Consider the following 21,032-nt stretch of genomic DNA (forward strand, 5'->3'; position numbering starts at 1 on the left):
TCTATTTTGCCCCCTTGGGCCTATGTAATTTTTCCAAATGGTAGCACAGCACCATAAAATGGTTGCTGATGTGAAATATAATACTGCATCTATAAGATGGCACCTCACCTTTGCAAGAGTCTGACTCCGAACTAGCACCTCTGCTGTGCCCTTAGTAAACCATTCCATTGCTCCATTGGCCAGCATCTTCTACATAGTGCAGTATGTGACAGGACTGTGGGATCATGTGCCGTCTGCCACAGTGCCTTTGCTATAAATTGGGTCTCTTGGTCTAATACAGTATTATATAGAAACCTTTGTCAGTAGATAACTATAAATCTTTAGGTAATGGTGCCAGGTTTCTGTGAGCAAGAAAGGCAAACCTATACATAGAATATGTGTATAGGTCAGTCCAGAAGAATCTGAGTAAAAGGACATCTAGTGTAGCCAACTTACCATCAAACAACTGATTGGTCTTTGCAAAGAGTAAGTGCTGTATTAGAAGCTCAGTGTTTACCTCTGCTGTTGGCGGCTATAAGAGCTAGATGAGCCTGGGTAAGTAGGAGCCTGTGCTGTTGGGCCCATACACAGTCTCCATCTCTGCCAGCATGTCAACTCCATTCATGTGCCTATTGTGTCATTGGAGTAGCCTATGATCAAGGCTAGCAGACTTCCACAAACCACATAATTTTGACTGCCTAGTTATTTAGTGCTGATTCTGTGTTGAATGCTTTCTGGTGGCTGTTTTACATGAAGTACCCAAAGATCCTGACAGTTTATGCCACCCCCATAGGGTCATCCAGAAACCTCTACCCCAGAATTTCTTGCCCTTAATCTTCCTATCTTTCTGTTTCTTGGCTTCTGACCAGTTGGTCAAACCATTCACCACTTCTTATGAATATATTCCAACTATAGACTATTTTTCTTTCTATATTCATGTACCTCATTATTCAGTTTGTATAGAAAGAAAAGTAGCCTATGGTTGCAATATATTCATAAGCAGCTAAAATGGTTCTTAGAAATAAATTTATAGTACTAAGAACCTCCATTAGGCAAGAAAAAAGGTTTCAACCTCATCTTCTACCTAGAAACTAGGGAAAAAAGAAAAGTTAAAACCAGAGTAAGGTCCTGGCTAATGCAGTAAGATAAGAAAAGGAAATAAAAGGTATACACATTGGGAAGGAAGAAATAAAACTGCCTTTGTTTGCAAATGCCTACTTAGACAATCCAAAAAAATGACGAAAAAACGAAAATCAGTATACCAATAAGGCATTATAGCAAGGTCAAAGGTTAATATATAATTAATATATAAAAGTATAAATTAATATATAAAAGATTAATATATAAAAGTCATTTTTACTACCTATCAGGTACTATGCTTACTACCTGTGTGACAAAATAATTTGTACACTAAACCCCCATGACATTCAATTTACCTATATAGCAGGCTTGCACATGTAACCCTGAACCAAAAATAAAAGTTTAATTAATTAACCTGGAGCAAAAGACTGATTACAAAGGCTATGGGCTTAGATCAGGTGTCTGAAATGAAGAATAAGTATAATAAAAGAAAGCTATTTATAAAAAATTAAATACTATTTTGCACAATTTTTTTTTTTTTTTTGAGACAGAGTCTTGCTCTGTCACCCAGGCTAGAGTGCAGTGGCACAATCTAGGCTCACTGCAAGCTCCGCCCCCTGGGTTCACGCCATTCTCCTGCCTCAGCCTCCTGAGTAGCTGGTATTACAGGCGCCCATCACCACGCCTGGCTAGTTTTTTGTATATTTTAGTAGAGACGGGGTTTCACCATGTTAGGATGGTCTCGATCTCCTGACTTCGTGATCCACTCGCCTCGGCCTCCCAAAGTGCTGGGAATACAGGTGTGAGCCACTGTGCCCAGCCATAAGATAAATTTTTTACAGGTATATTAAAATTATTCCCTTATGTTTATAATGTACATTTTAGGGTTGTATTTTATTTTTAATAATATCATTTGCATAGGGATCTTTGCACATTGCCTGATAGAGATTTAAGAATATAAGATATATGACAAAGAAAAAGTCATTTTTCTGTATGCCAACAATGAACAAGTGGAATTTAAAATTAAAAACACAGTATCATTTAAATTGGCACCAAAATAATATTTAAGTATAAATCTAATAAAGTATGTTTCTCTACATGAAGAAAACTGTAAAATTCTAATGAAAGAAATTCAAAAACACTGAAATACCTGAAGAGGTATTCCCTGTTTGTGGATAGGAAGACTAAATTGCTCAAGACTACATTGATAAATTCTTCCCAGATCAATTTATAGATTCAACACAATTCCAATCAAAGTCCTAGCAAGTTGTTTTATGATTGTCAACCTACTGATTTTAAAGTTTATATAGAAAAGGAAAAGAACTAGAATAACCAGCACAATATTGAAAAAGAAGAAAGTCAGAAAACTAGCAATACCAGACTTACTTCACTGTAAAGCTATAGTAATCAAGACAGTATGTTGGCAAAAGAATAGAAAAATAGATCAACGGAACAGAATAGAGAGCCCAGAAATAAACCCACATAAATATAGTCACCCAATCTTTGACAGAGGAACAAAGATAGAGCTAAGATAGTATTTTTAACAAATGTAACTGGAACAACTGAACATCTCGTAAGAAGAAAATGAATCTAGACACAGATCTTACACCCTTCAGAAAAATTAACTCAGAATGGTTTATAGACTTGAATGTAAAACACAAAATGCAAAACTCCTGGAAGACAATATAGGAGAAAACCTAGATGGCCTTGGGTATGACAATGACTTTTTAGATGTAACACCAAAGTCATGATCCGTGAAAGTTAAGAATTGATAAGCTGTACTTCTCTGAAATTAAAAACTTCTGTTCTGCAAAAGACAATGACAAGAGAAAGAAAAGACAAGTATTTTGGCAAAAATATATTTGTAAAAGATGCATCTGTACAGGAGTGTTATCCAAAAAAATGCAAAGAACTCTAAAGATTCAACAACCAGAAAACAAACCAAATTCGGAAATGGACCAAAGACCTTAACAGACACTTCACCAAAGAACATATACAGATGACATATAAGCATGTGAGCAGATGTTCCACGTCATATATCATCAGGGATACACAAATTAAACAACAGTAAGATACCACCACACACCTATTAGGCCAAAATCCAGAATACTGACAACACCAAAGGCTAGTAAAGATGTGGAGCAAGAGGAACTCGCGTTCATGGCTGATAAGAGTACAAAATGGTATAGTCACTTCGGAAGGCAATTTGATAGTTTCTTATAAAACCAAACATACTCTTACCATACGACTTAGCCATTGTAGTTTTTGGAATTTCCTCAAAGGAGTTGAAAACTATGGCTACGTAAAAACCTGCACAAAGATATTTATAACACCTTTATTTATAACTGCCAAAAATGCAGCCAACCAAGATGTCTTTTAGTAGGTGAATCGGTAAAGAAACGGGTACATCCAGACCATGGACTATTCAGAGTTAAAAAGAAATGAGCTATTAAGCCATGAAAAGACAAGGAATAACTTTAAATGTATAATAACTAAGTGAAAGAAGCCAATCTGAAAAGATTACATACTGTATTATTCTAACTATATAACATTCTGGAAAAAGCAAAATTATGGAGACAGTATAAAGATAAATGGTTGTCAGAGTTTGGTGGCCGGGAGGGGGCAGGTGATGATATGGTGGAGCACAGAGAATTTTTAAGCAGGGAAAATATATGGTGTTAGATACATGTCATTATACAGTTGTCCAAACCCGTAGAATGTACACCACCAAGAAAGAAGCCTAATGTAAACTTTAGACTTGGAATGAGTATAATGCATGAATGTAGGTTCATGTATTGTAACAAACATATCACTTTGGTGGGAGGTGTTGATAATAGGGGAGTAGGTAATGCCTGTGTGGGAACAGTGAGTATATGGGAAATCTTTGCCTTCCTCTTAATTTGACTGTGAACCTAATAACTGCTCTAAAAAATAAAATAGAAAAAAGGAATAATTAAGGTTAGAATGGAAATCAGTAAAATGAAAAAAAAAAAAGATGAAAAGATGCATTTTTGTAGATTTTTAAAAATGAAACCTAAGCTGGTTTTTTGAGAAAATCAACAAAACCGATGAACCTCTGTCTAGACTGTTCAGAATTAAAAAAAGGTAAAAGACACAAATTACCAATATAGAAATGTGAGACATGACAGCACACAGATTCTACAGATACTGAAAGAATAATCAAGGGACTATTAGAATCAAGTTTCTGGTAATACATTCAACAACTTTGATGAAATGGCCAAATTACTTAAAAGACACAAACTACCAAAAGTCAGAACATGAAATAGGTAACTTGAATAACCCTGTATCAGCTGAAGAAATGGAATTTGTAGTTTAAATCCCCAGGCCCAGATAGCTTCAGTAATGAATTCTATCAAACTTCAGAGAAAGAAGTAATACCAGTTTTACACAAACTATTCCAGAAAATTGAAGAGAAGGGAATACTTTTCAACTCATTCTGTGAGGCAGCATTCCCTTGACATCAAGACCAAAGATATTATAAGAAAGGAAAATTATAGACAAGCATTTCTTAAGAAAAGTTGTAAAAATTGTTAAAGTTTTAAGTAATCAAACTTAGTAATATATAAAAAGGATCTTATATGATGAATCATGACCACATGAACTTTATCCCAGGAATGCAAGATTGATTCAATATTAGAAAATCAATGTAACTCCCTGTATTAAAGACTGGAATACATATCCATATATACATATATATATGAGATCAACTAAATAGATGCAAAAGAGTATTTGATATACTCCAGTATCCATTCCTGATTTAAAACTCTCAGCACACTAGAACTGGAAGGGAATTTCCTCATCCTGATAAAGGGCATCTATGAAAAACCTACAGCTAACATCATACTTAATAATCAAAGACTGAATGCTTTCTCCCTAGATCAGAAACACAGCAAGGATATCCACTCTTACCTTTCCTATTCAGTATTGTACTAGACAGATACCTAGTACAGCAAGGCAAGAAAAAAAAGGCATTCAGATTGGCAAGAAATAAGTAAAACTGGCTGTCTTGGACGGGTAACGCGGACAATCAATGTGATCATCTAGGTGGAAAACCTCATGTAATCTGCCAAAAAGCTAGAACTAATAACTGCATTTCACAAAGCTGCAAGATAGAAAATCACTATTAAAATCCAATTCTATTTCTATATACTAGCAATAACAATTGGAAATTGAAATTAAATATCCATTTCTGTAGCATTTTGGAAATGAAAACCTTAGTGGTCAGACTTAAGACTTACAGACTGAAAACTACAAAACTGCTGAGAGAGATTAAAACTCAGCTGAATATTTAGAGAGGTATACCTTGTTCATGGTTGGAAGATTGAATATTGTTAAGATGTAGTTTCTCCCCAAATTAATCACTAGATTTAATGCAATTCCAATAAAAACATTACTCTCTGTTTTTTCTAATATTCAGCAGGCTTTCCTGTACAAATTAATGAAGTTGATTCTAAAATTCAAATGGAATGCCATAGACCTAAAATCGCCAAGACAGGCCAGGCACTGTGGCTCACACTGTAATCCCAGCATTTTGGGAGGCTGAGGCAGGTGGATCACTTGAGGTCAGGAGTTGAAGACCAGCCTGGCCAACATGGTGAAACTCTGTCTCTACTAAAAACATAAAAAATTAGCTGGGCGTGGTGGCAGGCACCTGTAATCCTAGCTACTTGGGAGGCTGAGGCAGGAGAATCACTTGAACCCAGGAGGTGGAGGTTGCAGTGAGCCGAGATCACACCATTGCACTCCAGCCTGGGTAACAAGAACAAAACTCTGTCTCAAAAAAATAAAAATTAAAAATTAAAAAAAATAAAAATCACTAAAACAACTTTGAAAAATAAGAAAGTTTAAGGACTTATACCACCTTGTTTTAAGACGTAATATAGAGCTACCATAGTCAAAATAGGTTGGTGTTGGTGTAGAGATAGACAATCTGATCCATGAATCAGAATAAAGAATCCAGAAATAGACCCACATATATGGCCGGTTGACTTGTGACAAAGGTGCAAGGATAATGCAGTGGAGAAAGGATAGTCTTTTCAAGAAACTGCTGGAACAATCAGATATCCTTATGCCAGAAAGAACCCCCAAAACCTCTAAACCCTAATATGCCATAAGTAAAAATTAATTCCAAACACATCATAGACAAAGATACAATATAAAATGTTTACAAGATAGGAGAAAATCTCTGTGATCTTGGGTTATGCAGAGATTTTTTAGGTATGATACTAAAAGCATGATTCATAAAAGAAAAAATTGATAAATATATAAAGAGTTCCCAAAACTCATTAATAAGAAAATAAGTAATCTGATTTGTTAAAGAATCAGATTGACCCATCACCAAAGATGATCAAGTGTCAATAAGTCCATGAAAAGATGCTAAACACCATTAGTGATTAGGGAAATGCAAATTAAAACTACAGTGAATAACTCTACACACCAGTTAGAATGGTTAACATTAAACAGACTGACCATTCCAAGTGTTGAAGGGATATATAGCTGCTAGAATTCTTATACGTTGCTTGTGAAAATGAGTGTAAAATGGCTAAGCCATTTTGAAAAGCAGTTTGGCAATTTCTTTTACAAGTTTAACTTAAACCTGCCATATGATTAGTCATTATACTTCAGGGTATTTACCCAAAAGAAATAAAAGTACCTGGCCACACAAACACTTGTGCAGAAATATTCATAGCAGCATTATTCATAAAAGCCAAAACCTAGAACAACCCCCCTGTATTTGTTACCTGTTGCTGCATGACAGCTTACCCAAAACATAGCAACTTAACAAACAGTTTGTGTGGATCAGTTTCTGTGGTCTAACCTAACTTGGTGTTCTGCTTCATTGTGTCTCTCAAGACTGCAATCACTGTGTCACCCAGGGACTGCCATCTAATCAAAAGACTTGACCGCTAGGCAAAGACGCTCACATGGTTGTGGGCAGGGTTTATTCTTCAAAAGTTATTATACCAAAGGCCTAATTTCCTTGCTGGCTGTGACTATAGGCAGTCATCAGTTTCTGGCAGATGGCCAAACATGAGAGAGAAAAATCAGAGAAAGAGAGGATGCCAACAAAAATGGAAGTCACAGTCTGTTATAGTCTAATCTCAGAATTGATATCCCATTAGTTTTGCCATATTCTGTTTGTTAGAAGGTAGTCATTAGATCCAACCAGACCAAGAGAAGGAATTGCACAAGAGAATGAATACCAGAAGTCAGGAATTACTGGCAGCCATGTCAGAAACTGGCTACTACAAATATCTATCAAGAGGAGAATAGATAAAAAGATATAGTATATTCATAGAATATAATACTACTCAGTAGTAAAAAGGAATGAATTATTTATACACAGACAACATGGATGACTCTAAAAATAACAATGCTGATCCATACCAAAAGTATATAGGTGTATTTACAATTTATATGAAAAGTCAGACCAAAAGTATTTGTATTATGTAATCCTGTTTATATAAAATTATAGAAAATGCAAACTAATCCAAGGTGAAAAAGCAGTTCATGCTTACCTGGGGACTGGATTGGGTGGGTAGAGGAAGGATAGGCAGGAACAATTGCAAAAGGACACAAGGAATCTTCAGGGTGATGGCTATATTCAATTATTTTAATTATGTGGTGGTTTCACAGAAATATACATATGTAAAATTCTTTATGCCCAGTAGTGGTACTGGCATAAGGTTAGACATATGGTCACTAGAAGAGAATTGAGAGTTCTGAAATAAGCCTGTGCCTCTACTCTCATTTGATTTTTGTCAAGCATTCCAAGACAATTTAATGGGGAAAGAATAGCCTTTTTAACAACTATGCTAGACAACAGGAAATTCACTTGTAAAGAATGAAGTTGGACCCCTACTTCACATCATGTATAAAAATTAACTCAAAATGGATCAAAGACTTAAATGTGAGAACTAAAACCATAAAACTCTTAGAAGTGAATGTAAGTGTAAATCTTTGTGACTTTGGATTAGGCAATGTTTTTTAAGATACAAAACCAAAAGCACAAACAATGAAAGAAAAAGATAAATTGGCCGGGCGCAGTGGCTCACGCCTGTAATCCCAGCACTTTGGGAGGTCGAGGCGGATGGATCATGAGATGAGGAGATCGAGACCATCCTGGCTAACACGGCGAAAGCCCGTCTCTACTAAAAATATGAAAAAAAATTAGCCGGGCATGGTGGCGGGCGCCTGTATTCCCAGTTACCCAGGAGGCTGAGGCAGGAGAATGGCGTGAACCCGGGAGGCGGAACTTGCAGTGAGCTGAGATCAAGCCACTGCACTCCAGCCTGGGCAACAGCAAAAAAAAAAAAAAAAAAAAATTAAAGACTTGTATGCATTACAGGATACAAGAAAGGGAAAAGACAACTTATAGAATGGGACAAAAGATTTGCAAATCTTGTATCTGACAAGACAGTAATATCCAGAACATATAAAGAACTCCTGTAGGATGCTGTAGGATGTGAGGACAATCTAGCTGCTACATCTGTCAGCCCATAGATCGCCAGGGTTGATTCAGCTGATCTGGCTGGCTACACAGGACGTGTCCTCTTCCTCCCTCACTGTTCCATGTGTGTTCCTCCCGAAACTGCATGCTGGGTTTAAGAGGATGACTATCCCCAACAGAGAAGGACCAATCTTCAGTCAAGGGTACATGAGTAGCTGTGCTCCCCTGCCAGAACCTCCAAACAAGCTCTCAAGAACTCCCATAACTCAATAGCAAAGGAAAATAACCAATTTACAAAGTGATCAAGGGATGTAAATAGACATTTAAGTATGTTTATTTTTATTTTCCATGTTTTTTATTTTACTCTAAATTCAAGGATACATGTGCTGAAGGTGCAGGTTTGTTATGTAGGTATACGTGTGCCATGGTGGTTTGCTGTACCTATCAACCTGTCATCTAGGTTTTAAGCCCCACATGCATTAGGTATTTGTCCTAATGCTCTCCCACCCCTTCCCCCAGCCCCCCAACAGGCCCCAGTGGGTGATGTTCCCCTCCCTGTGTCCATGTGTTCTCATTGTTCAACTCCCACTTATGAGTGAGAACATGTGGTATTTGGTTTTCTGGACCTGTGTTAATTTGCTGAAGATGATGGTTTCCAGCTTCATCCATATTCTGCAAAGGATATGAACTCATTTTTTTATGGCTGCATAGTATTCCATGGTATATATGTGCCACATTTTCTTTATCCAGTCTGTCACTGATGGGCATTTGGATTGGTTCCAAGTCTTTGCTATTGTAAATAGTGCTGCAATAAAGATACATGTGCATGTGTCTTTATAGTAGAATGATTTATAATCCTTTGGGTATATACCTGTTGCGGGAAGTCAGGGACCCCGAATGGAGGGACCGACTGAAGCCATGGGAAAAGAACATAAATTGTGAAGATATCATGGACATTTATTAGTTCCGCAAATTAATACTTTTGTAATTTCTGACACCTGTCTTTACTGCGATCTCTGAACGTAAATTGTGAAGATTTCGTGGACATTTATCACTTCCCCAATCAATATTCTTGTGATTTCCTATGCCTGTCTTTAATCTCTTAATCCCATCATATGTGTAAGCTGAGGACGAATGTCGCCTCAGGACCCTGTGATGATTGCGTTAACTGTGTAAATTGTTTAAACAGTATGAAATCTGGGCACCTTGAAAAAAGAACAGGGTAACAGTGATGTTCGGGGAACAAGGGAGATAACCATTAGGTCTGGCTGCCTGAGAGCTGGGCGGAACAGAGCCATATTTCTCTTCTTTCAAAAGCAAATAGGAGAAATATCACTGAATTCTTCTTCTCAGCAAGGAATAGCCCTGAGAAAGGGAATGCGTTCCCAGGGGGAGGTCTCTAAAATGGCCACTCTGGGGACGTCTGTCTTTTACAGTTGCAGATAAGGGTTGAAATAAGCCCTGGTCTCCCATAGCGCTGAACATAAATTGTGAAGATTTTGTGAACATTTATCACTTTCCAATCTATCTTGTGAACGAGGAAATTCCCGCCTAATAAAATTTGGTCTCCTCTCAAACCCTGTCTCCTGATAAGATGTTATCAATGACAATGCGTGCCCCAAATTTCATTAGCAATTTTAATTTCACCCCGGTCCTGTGATCTCACCCTGCCTCCACTTGCCTTGTGTTATTTTATTACCTTGTGAAGCATGTGATCTCTGTGACCCATACCCTATTCATATACTCCCTCCCCTTTTGAAAATCACTAATAAAAACTTGCTGGTTTTGCGGCTTGGGGGGCATCATGGAACCTGCCAACATCCCCCGGACACCCCAGCTTTAAAATTTCTCTCTTTTGTACTCTTTCCCTTTATTTCTCAGATTGGCCAACACTTAGTTCAACGAGAGTCCTTTTCTATTTTCCCTATCGGGGGTGGGTTTCCCCAATATTGTAAGTAGTGCTGCAATAAACATGCATGTGCATGTGTCTTTTATAGTAGAATGATTTGTAGGATTGCTGGGTCAAATGGTGTTTCTGGTTGTAGATCCTTGAGGAGTTGCCACACTGTCTTTCACAATGGTTGAACTAATGTACACTCCCACTAACAGTGTAGAAGTGTTCCTATTTCTCCACATCCTCGCCAGCATCTATTATTTCCAGACTTTTTCATGATCACCATTCTTACTGGCGTGAGATGATGGTATCTCATTGTGGTTTTGATTTGCATTTCTCTAATGACCAGTGATGATGAGCTTTATTTCATGATTTATAATCCTTTGGGTATATACCTATTGGCCACATAAGTGTCTTCTTTTGAGAAGCATCTGTTCATATTCTTTGCCCACTTTTTGATGGGGTTGTTTTTTTCTTATAAATTTGTTTAAGTTTCTTGTAGATTCTGGATATTAGCCCTTTGTCAGATGGATAGATTGCAAAAGTTTTCTCCCATTCTGTAGGTTATCTGTTCACTCTGATGATAGTTTCTTTTGCTGTGCAGAAGCTCTTTAGTTTAATTAGATCCCATTTCTCAATTTTTGCTTTTATTGCGATTGCTTTTGGTATTTTAGTCATGAAGTCTTTGCCCATGCCTCTGTCCTGAATGGTATTGCTTAGGTTTTCTTCTAGAGTTTTTATGGTTTTAGGTTGTACGTTTAAGTCTAAATAGAGACTTAAATGTGTCTATTTAGAGATTTTAATATGTCTATTTAAATGACATTTAAATGTGAAATATTTCTATTTAAATAGACATTTAAGTTTGAAATATGTCTATGTAAACAGACATTGTATGTGCTTACTAGCCATTGATGTATCTTCTGTGATACACAAATGTCCAGTAAACACATGAAAAGGTGCTCAGTGCCATTGTCATTAGGAATAGCAAATCAAAACCACAATAAGATACAACTTCATACTCACTATGATAGCTATAATAAAAAAGATCGACAGTAACGAGTGGACAAGGATAGGGAGCAAACGGAACCATGATACATTCCTATTTGGAATGTAGAATAGTGTATCAAGTTCAAAAACAGTTTGACAGGTCATCAAGATGTTAAACAGTGTTAACATATGACCCAGCAGCTCCACTCCTAGATGTATACCCAAGAGGGTTGAAAACGTGTCCAAACAAAAACTTATGCAAATGTTTATAGAAGCATTGTTTATAACAGCTGGAAAATGGAAACAACCCAAATGCCCATCAGTTGACAAATGAATAAACCAAATGTTGTAAATTCATACAATGGAATATTATTTGGCTGTAAAAAGGACTGAAGTACTGAAATATGTCTCAGAGTGGATGAACCTTGACAACATTGTGCTGACAGAAGCCAGATACAAAAACCTTATAATATATAATTATACTTACGTGATATGTCCAGACTAGACAAACTCATAGAGACAGAAAGTAGATTATTAGGTACGTGGAGGTTAGGGGAGGATATAAGGACAGTGTGTGAAATAATCAGCTAAAGATCAGCTAAGTGACAACAGAGTAGACCCATATATATAATTGACAGAATTAAAGTTCCCCTAAGATTTATATTCATGAGGTTAAAATGAAAAAACAGTCAGCATGGGGGGTAGTGTGTGTGTGTCCTCTACTCATGGAACTCAGCCATGTTGAGTTCCATGAGAATAGGTACAGTGATTGAGATTTAATCAGGACTATGACTTTGTCAAGAAAGTACAACTAAGTGAGAGAAGAATAAGACAGTTGAGAGTATATTCAAAAGAATAACTATATAGGAGTGAATACATCATGGAATGAGGAACAATGAAATAGTGGTAGAATCAGTTGATTGGAGGTTCCAGGGAGTGAAATGATATTGATATCTGAGTACTCAGTGGAGTGAACCAAAAATCAAGAGGTGACCAGAGAGTGGCACCATGAAATTGAAAGTATAGAAGACTTGGTCTAGTATATAACCATTTGAGTTAGTAGGTTAGATAATATGACAGGCCAGGTTATTTAAGGAAGGGATTCCAAGGAACTAGGAGGTCAGAAGGAACTGTTAAGGTTTTTCTTTCTTTGATTCATGGACTTTATTTTTTTAGAGCAATCTTAGGTTTCAAAAAAAAAAAAAAAAAAGCAGAAAGTATGGGTAATTTTCTATTTCTGGGCTCTTTATTGTGTTCCATTATGAATTTGTCTCTTGTTTTGCCAATACCACACTGTTTTGATTACTGTAACTTTATAGTAAGACTTCAAGTCTGGTAGTGTTAGCCCTCTGACTTTATTCTTCAATATTGTGTTGGATATTCTAGATCTTTTCCTTTTTCCCCAAACTTTAGAATCGTTTGGTCAGTCTCCACAAAGTAACTTGCTAAGCCTTTGATTGGGATTGTGTTAAGTCTATAGATAAATCTGGGAAGAATTTATATCTTGACTATGGAGTCTTCCTATGAGTGAACATGGACTATCTCTTCATGTATTTCAGTGTTCTTTGATTTCTTTCCTCAGAATTTTGTAGTTTTCATTTTGTTGAGGAACATATTTTATTAGATTTATATTTAAGTATTTCTCTTTTTGGGTACTAATTTAAATGGTGTGTTTTCTTGAATTTCAAATTATTTGTTCATTGCTGGTATATAGAAAAGCAGTTAACTTTTGTATATTAACTTTGTATCTTGTAACATTGCTAAAATTGCTTATCAGTTCCAGAAGGTTTTTCCCTTGATTCTTGGGATTTTCTGCATAAACAATCCTGTTATCACAAACAATAACAGGTTTTTTCCCCTCCCAATCTATGTACATTTTCCTTTTCTTGTCTTATTGCATTTGCTAGGAATTTCAGTGTGATGTTTAATAGGAATGTTGAGAGAAGAACCTTAAAATTGAGAATCTTGGAGCTTATGTAGGACAACCAGCACAAGTACCCTTCATACTCGTGGAGAGAGAGGAACATGCCTTTGCTCTTGAATATAAGCAGATCTTCTCTAGAGAAAGGAAGGGAAGGACTCTACCCCTGGAATATAAACAAATATCTCTGGGGAAGATTTGTCTGATTCTCTCCAAAGGTCTCTAACTTACTAGGCTAGTTTGCCAGTCAAACATCCATTAACCCAGATGCCAGCAATCTTTACTTAGAGAGCTCTGAGCATACAGAAATGGAAAAATATTCATGGATCACAGTTTACAATGGGGAGGTGAAAGTTCCCCTCAGAATCCATAGAACATGGTGGTGACCGATATGAACAGTAATTGTAGGTGTAATGTGAGGAAACAGAGGCAGATAGAGGTAGTGAGGCTGTCCATTGTGGGGACTATTGAATGGTAGGTTTATATGCCTCCATCTTCATCCTTGTTCCCAGGGGTAGAGTCTAGGAGAGATGTAGGTATATTCCAGTGCATGAATTCATTCATAACACAAGATGATTGGATCACCTTAGGTATTTTAAGCTTGAAAGTATAGAGAAATCTCAGATTTGCATGTGTTTTATGATCTGTTTGCAGTCTAAATGATGTCTTACTTCATTCAGCTTCTTTCCTTCTGACTCTAAATTTTATGCCTCTATGATTAAATCACATTTTTCTATAGGATCTCCCCAATGATATGATTTACCAAGTTGCCATTAAGTCTCTTCCTCAAGACTGGCTGTGGTGTGAAACCTGGTGTGATGATGAATCCAAACAAAGAGCCAAAACAATTGATCTGGTGAGTGTCTTTGTTTTCATTTGTATGTAAGCAGATATGGAAATGTTTAAATAGAAATATTTTCTTTCTGTTTACAAATGGAGTGGCACACATATTACTTCACTTCTGCTGCTGCTCAGTCTGTTAGACATTTACTTAGGTTGGCAAGTATAGGGCTATTTTGGGGGACCCCAAGACCGCCCTGAGGTTTGATGATTCACTAAGAAGATTCATAAGATGCACAATATAATCATATTCATGGGTATGATTTATCACAGTGAAAGGATATAAAGCAAAGTCAGCAAAGGGAAAAGAGAAAATCAGGTGCAAGATTCCAAGAGTCCTTTCTCTGTGATGTTACATGGGACAAGCCTCATTCCTCAAGCAATAAGAGATTCCCCAACCCGTGTGAAGTATTACCTACTAAGGATATTTATTAGAAACCCCAATGTCCAGGGATTTTATTGGGGCCTGGTGACCATATAGCACTGTCTGCCTGAGACACACCAAAATTTCCATCACTCAGAAGAAAAGCAGGTGTTTAGCATAAACATCTTTGCACAGATAATTTAGACACAGTGAGTTACTCTTGTAAAGGAATGGTTGGAATCATCCTAAACCCTATGTTCCCAGATGCCAGCGAGGAGCCAACCTTACAAGCAGGGCTTTCTAAGAATAGCAATTTCAGGCTTTCTGTATTAACTCTTTGCTGCAAAAGGATTTTTGAAAAAAAAGATTGAGAGGGCCGGGCACGGTGGCTCACGCCTATGATCCCTGCACTGTGGGAGGCCGAGGCAGGTAGATCACCTGAGGTCAGGGTTCAAGACCAGCCTGGCCACCATGATGAAACCCCATCTCTACTAAAATTACAAAAAAATTAGCTGGGCCTGGTGGCACACGCTGTAGTCCCAGCTACTCGAAAGGCCGAGGCAAGAGAATCGCTTGAACCTGGGAGGCAGAGGTTGCAGAGAGCCGAGATCGCACCACTGCACTCCAGCCTGGAGAAAAGAGCAAAACTCCGTCTCCAAAAAAAAAAAAAAAAAAAAATGGCTGAGAGCTAGCTGAAAATGTTCATGGATTAGCTATCATCTTGACATGTCTTCAGTTTAGTTATCCTGCCAATATTTTCCCCCAAATAAAGGCAAGCAAGACAATTTTGTCTACTTAAAATATATCATACATGCTTTTTTCTTACTTATTTGTAAGAGATTATTTTTCTTAGATTTTTCATTTAAAGCAGTTTATGCTGTGCAGTTTGACTCTCCTAAACATAAAATATTTCAAACTAATTTATTTGTTGTCCATTTAGATCTTATATTCCAATACTATCTTGTCTTTAGTAGTTATAATAAGTTTTTTTCCTACCATATTGTTTTTAATGTGCTAAGTGTAGAAAATTGTTTACAAGATCTTCACTGACAAGCTGTTGGAATGTTAGAATTTGTACAATTTTGAACAAAAAAGGGCAGGAAAACAAAATATAGGAACTTCTTCAGACATGTATAGAAATACATATTTTAAAAGTAGCATGCCAGCATGTTAGAATGTAATCATAGGTGGCAGAATATAGCAGAAACAAATAAAATGGCATTTTTAAGAGGTAAGCAAGGGAATTTCATAGAGAGAGGCCAAGAACATTATTGAACATAACTACTACTATGTTGTTATGGTTCTGTTGTGACTCATACAGTAGTGATATAGGTCACTTTGGGATCTTTAGTACTTAAACTAACATGAGCTACCATAACAAACCCCCAAAATTCAGTGGATTCATACTCATTCCAGCAGCAGACCTAAGTGGGTATCTCCATCAGTGAGTAGCCCTCCTGTGTGCCATGTCTCAGGGAGTACTTTTTGTCCACCTGTGACTACTCCTTCTTGTGCAGTAGCCACTTGCCTCATGTGGCTGTTGAGCCCTTCACATGTTGCTATTCTGAATTGAGATGTGCTGTAAGGTATAAAGTACATAACAGATTTTGAAGATTCAATACAATGAAAATAACATATATCTCATTACTAATTTTTGTACTGATTACATGTTGACTTAGTATTTTGGATATATTGGGTTAAATAAAATATGGTATTAAAATTTATTTCACCTATTCCTCTTACATTTTTATACATGGCTACTAGAAAAATTTAGTATTTTTCTAGTGAAAAAAAAAACCCCACAAATTACATATGTGGTTTTCATTGTATTTCTATTGGATAGTGCCAATCTGGAGGGAAGGGGAAAAAAATGTGAAGAACGTATCTTGGATCCTAAAGGCATGACCCCTTGGTAGGAGTGGTCACGTGGCCAAATCTAGCTGTAACAGGAGCTGAGAAATGTCATTCCTGAGTGGACAGCTACTTCCTAGCAATAGCAATACCCAGGAAAAGGAGAATTGGCACAAATTTTGGTGTTCAGCCTGTCTCACTCATAGAAACACTAAGAGTAGAATGAGAGAACATGCTATTCTTCATGGAGGAGAAAAGAGAATGCAGAAAATTCCCAAGGAAATGACCTAACAGAAGAAAAGAACATGATTGATAATATTGAAGGTGGGAATGAAAATGTTTGTGAATGTCATTATACTCTCTCAACTTTCCATTTCAACCAGAGTTTTTCAGCCTCAGTACTATTGGCATTGAGGAGTGGAGAATTCTTTGTTATGGGGGTTTTCCTGTGCATTGCGGGGTATTCAGCAGCATTTCTGGCCCCTATCCACTAGATGGCAGTAGCACCCCACCACTCCTCAGCCATCAGAAATTTTCTCCAGACTTTGCCAAAGCTCCCCGAGGGGCATGATTACCCAGTTAAGAACCACTAATAAAGCTTATAGCGTGCATGCACACGCACACACATACACACACACAAAAACCCATTGTAGTACAAAAAGCTAAAGAAGTTTCACCGTGTTAGCCAGGATAGTCTCGATCTCCTGACCTCGTGATCCTCCCGTCTCGGCCTCCCAAAGTGCTGGGATTACAGGCTTGAGCCACCGCGCCCGGCTAACACGGTGAAACCTCGTCTCTACTAAAAAATACAAAAAGCTAGCCGGGCGAGGTGGCGGGTGCCTGTAGTCCCAGCTACTCAGGAGGCTGAGGCAGGAGAATGGCGTAAACCCGGGAGGCAGAGCTTGCAGTGAGCTGAGATCCGGCCACTGCACTCCAGCCCGGGCGACAGAGCAAGACTCCGTCTCAAAAAAAAAAAAAAAAAAAAAAAAAGCTAAAGAAAATGTATTTTTATTTTTTTAATAGTTTGACAGAATTTTAAAAAGTGTTAGTCCCATTATCTTCACCATGTAGAAGACATTGCCTATAAAGTTAATTTCTGCATAGAAAATTGTGTTTTCCGCTTACCTCAGGAATATATCACTATGGAAAAGAAATCCATAATGAATCAACTGAGAAAGGGTTAAGACAACAGGCTCATGGCTCATGACTCATAGCTTTCCCCTAAGAAATAAGAGGAAAGCAAGTGGAGAAAATGTCACCAGAAGTGAGCTTCAAGTTGCTTCCTGCCTTAATTCTTTGTAAATAGTTAATGGGCTTCCTTTATAACTTGAGGAAGTTTATACTGCTCCCGTTGTCTTCTGTCTCAGCAAATGGCAATCCATTCTTTATACTGCTCAAGCCAAAGGTACTGGTGGCTTTGTCTTTCTTTGATGCCTCTCTTTACTCACAGCTCACGCCCAATATGTCAGCAGATCTATCAGCTGTACCTTCAGATACATAGTGTGTCAGATTCTTATCAACCTTCTGTAATTTTTGCTTTTAACTTTAATTTCCCAGGAAACTCTATAGTAGTACTCAGTAGTTTAAACTGATTATATATTGATGGAACCTTAGAGATTTTCTTATTTTAATTTTTTTTTGCAGTTGAATAAATTAAGATACACACCCTACACACACACTTAATTATGTGATATATACAGATCCTACTATTAGTAAATATGGAGTTGGAGCCCTGAGAACTGAGATGCCTTTTCCATGTTTTTCTACTGTGCCTACAAAGCACACTAGTCTGCTATGTTCTTTTACATAGTGGTAATGTAATTAGATCCTTTGTCAAAACATTTTACCTAGTTCTTTTGACAACTCTTACCAGTCGTCAGAATGTCTTTCAACAATTTTTACTTAAATTTCTGATTGAGGTGTTTGTATTAAGTAATTATTACATACTAAGTTGTGATATGTCATTTTACTTGATCCTGTGTGTATTAAACTTCCAGTACTTAGTAGGACTCTGCTTTTTATAAAATGTATTTTGTTTGCCCTAGTGACAACAACATTGTCCTTATGGTTCCAGGAGCATGGTCTTTCATTAACAAAATTTACTTAAACTTTTAGTGCAATAATCCGAAAACAAAAGAACCCAAACTAAAAGCTGCTGCCAGAATTGTCCCAGAATGGGTGGAGTATGATGCTGAGATAAGACAACTGTTAGATCATCTTGAAAACAAGAAGCAAGATACAAGTAAGTCATCAACCTGTTGTGATGTCTGAACCATGTGTTGCATTAATGAGATTAGAATAGACTACAGACTAATTTCCTAATGAATTTATCAAATGATTAAGAATGTCTTTAAGAAAGTCTGTGGCATAATTTAAAGGTGTATTTTTGTGTAGACTAAGCTTACAAGTTTAAAACATAGATAATCTGTTTCCTCATGGATACAGCTTCAGCTAATATCTCTATATAGATAGGTAGTGTAACATTAGTCTCCTGACACAAGATAGAGGTGAAAAATAAAAGTAAAAGGAGTGTTTGTCTTTAAGATTGCACTGAATTTCCTAAATGTGAAAATTTGAGCAAGTCCTAAAAATTAATAAAAGACTTGCATAGCCCACTAAAAATATCACTTCCTGTCTCTGAAATTAATCTCATATATAACACAGGTTTCCCCACATGTTCATGGTTCTAGTATCCTTAGTCATGGGTGGAGAATGACTTGGATTAGATTTGCTTCAATTCCTTTTATGAAAAAAACTTTGGTTACCTTGGCATTTCATTGCCTTACATAAGTGTTCAATAAATGTGCTGAATTTATTTTTTAAAGCTGTTATAAACTTCTTGATTGTCCTGTAATTCTCTTTCTCTATCAGTGCTGCCTGTGACTCCCTATTCTTTACTCTTTCTTAACCCCCCGAACTCCTATTGTGTTCGGGTCAGTGTGTTAGAGACTTTCACTAGATTATATTGGCTAATACTCTCAATAATTCTTCCCAGTGGTTCAGAATACAGTTCTCATTTTCCTCAGCTTTACTGTTTAGGGAAGCCGAAATGATTATATATAAACTTTCTCATATAAATGTGAAATTGTTTCATCTTGACTTTAAAAACAAAAGTTTTCCTTTAAAAACAAAGTTTTCTTGGTGTGTTCAAAAAGTTCATTATTTAAAACACACCGATGTGTATATAATAATTTAGTATAAAGATACTATTTCTATTCAGAAGGAAAACATTATTCTGTAAGTGGTATGATGCAATTCTTTTTAAAGGGGGAGAAATTGAATGACAAAGGGAGGAGGGAGAGAAGGAAAGAAAACAGAAAGAAGGAAGAAAGGAAAATTACCTCAACAAAAAACATTTTTTCTTATATATAAGTGTTTATTTTATCAAATTGGGAAAGAGTTAATGGTTAGTATTAATGAGCATTGGTGAGAATGTTGGAAAGTTAGCATTTTTATATAAGTATATATAGTAGCTGTATAAGTTAAGTAAATTTTATATGTACAAAAATTTAAAATGTATATACCCTTTGACCCAGCAATTCACTTCAGCAAACTTAAAAAAAGAAAAATGATGTCTTTATTGGTATGTTTATTATAGCATTATTTTTAACAATGAAATAGAAATAATCTGTCCATCAATAGACAATTGGTTACATAAACATTGATACAAACAATGAAATATAGTGTAGCCTTTCAATACAAACAAGGTAAATGTATTTGTCCTGACAGCATATTTTTAAGTTAAAAAATAGGTTATAGAGCAACATTTATAATATAATTGATCTCATTTCCATTAAAGAAAAATCATAAGTTTGTATGTATGTGTTTGTGTATAGATATGTACATAAATAAGGGAGAGAAGTTTTACAGAAGAGTTTTTTAAAATTACTATTATGCTTTAAGTTCTAGGGTACATGTGCACAATGTGCAGATTTGTTACGTATGTATAAATGTGCCATGTTAGTGTGCTGCACTCATTAACTCGTCATTTACATTGGGTGTATCTCCTAATGCTATCCCACCCCCTACCCCCACTCCACAACAGGCCCCAGTGTGTGGTGTTCCCCACCTGTGTCCAAGTGTTCTCATTGTTCAATTCCCACCTGTGAGTGAGAACATGTGGTGGTTGGTTTTCTATCCTTAACGATAGTTTGCTGGGAATGATGGTTTCCAGCTTCATCCGTGTCCCTACAAAGGGCATGAACTCATCCTTTTTTATGACTGCATCGTATTCCATGGTGTATGTGTGCCACATTTTCTTAATCCAGTCTATCATTGATGGACATTTGGGTTGGTTCCAAGTCTTCATTATTGTGAATAGTGCCACAGTAAACATACATGTGCATGTGTCTTTATAGCAGCATGATTTGTAATCCTTTGGGTATATACCCAGTAATGGGATGACTGGGTCAAATAGTATTTCTAGTTCTAGATGCTTGAGGAATCACCACACTGTCTTCCACAATGGTTGAACCAATTTACAGTCCCACCAACAGTGTAAAAGTGTTCCTGTTTCTCCACATGCTCTGCAGCACCTGTTGTTCCTGACTTTTTGATGATCACCATTTTAACTGCTGTGAGATGGTATCTCATTGTGGTTTTGATTTGCACTTCTCTGATGGCCAGTGATGATGAGCATTTTTTC

General features: G+C 36.8%; 1 protein-coding gene across 1 annotated transcript in view; it reads left to right on the forward strand.

Moving 5' to 3' along the window:
* Positions 1 to 21,032, forward strand: part of UGGT2 (UDP-glucose glycoprotein glucosyltransferase 2) — a 244,048-nt gene that overhangs the window by 190,217 nt on the left and 32,799 nt on the right. The window contains exons 37-38 of the mRNA XM_033177411.1: positions 14,072 to 14,188; positions 18,503 to 18,629. Coding sequence (XP_033033302.1) covers positions 14,072 to 14,188; positions 18,503 to 18,629 — 244 coding nt within the window. The remainder of the gene's footprint in view (positions 1 to 14,071; positions 14,189 to 18,502; positions 18,630 to 21,032) is intronic.

Source organism: Trachypithecus francoisi, unplaced genomic scaffold, assembly GCF_009764315.1.
Source record: "Trachypithecus francoisi isolate TF-2019V2 unplaced genomic scaffold, Tfra_2.0 Lachesis_group18, whole genome shotgun sequence".
NCBI classification, from domain to species: domain Eukaryota; kingdom Metazoa; phylum Chordata; class Mammalia; order Primates; family Cercopithecidae; genus Trachypithecus; species Trachypithecus francoisi.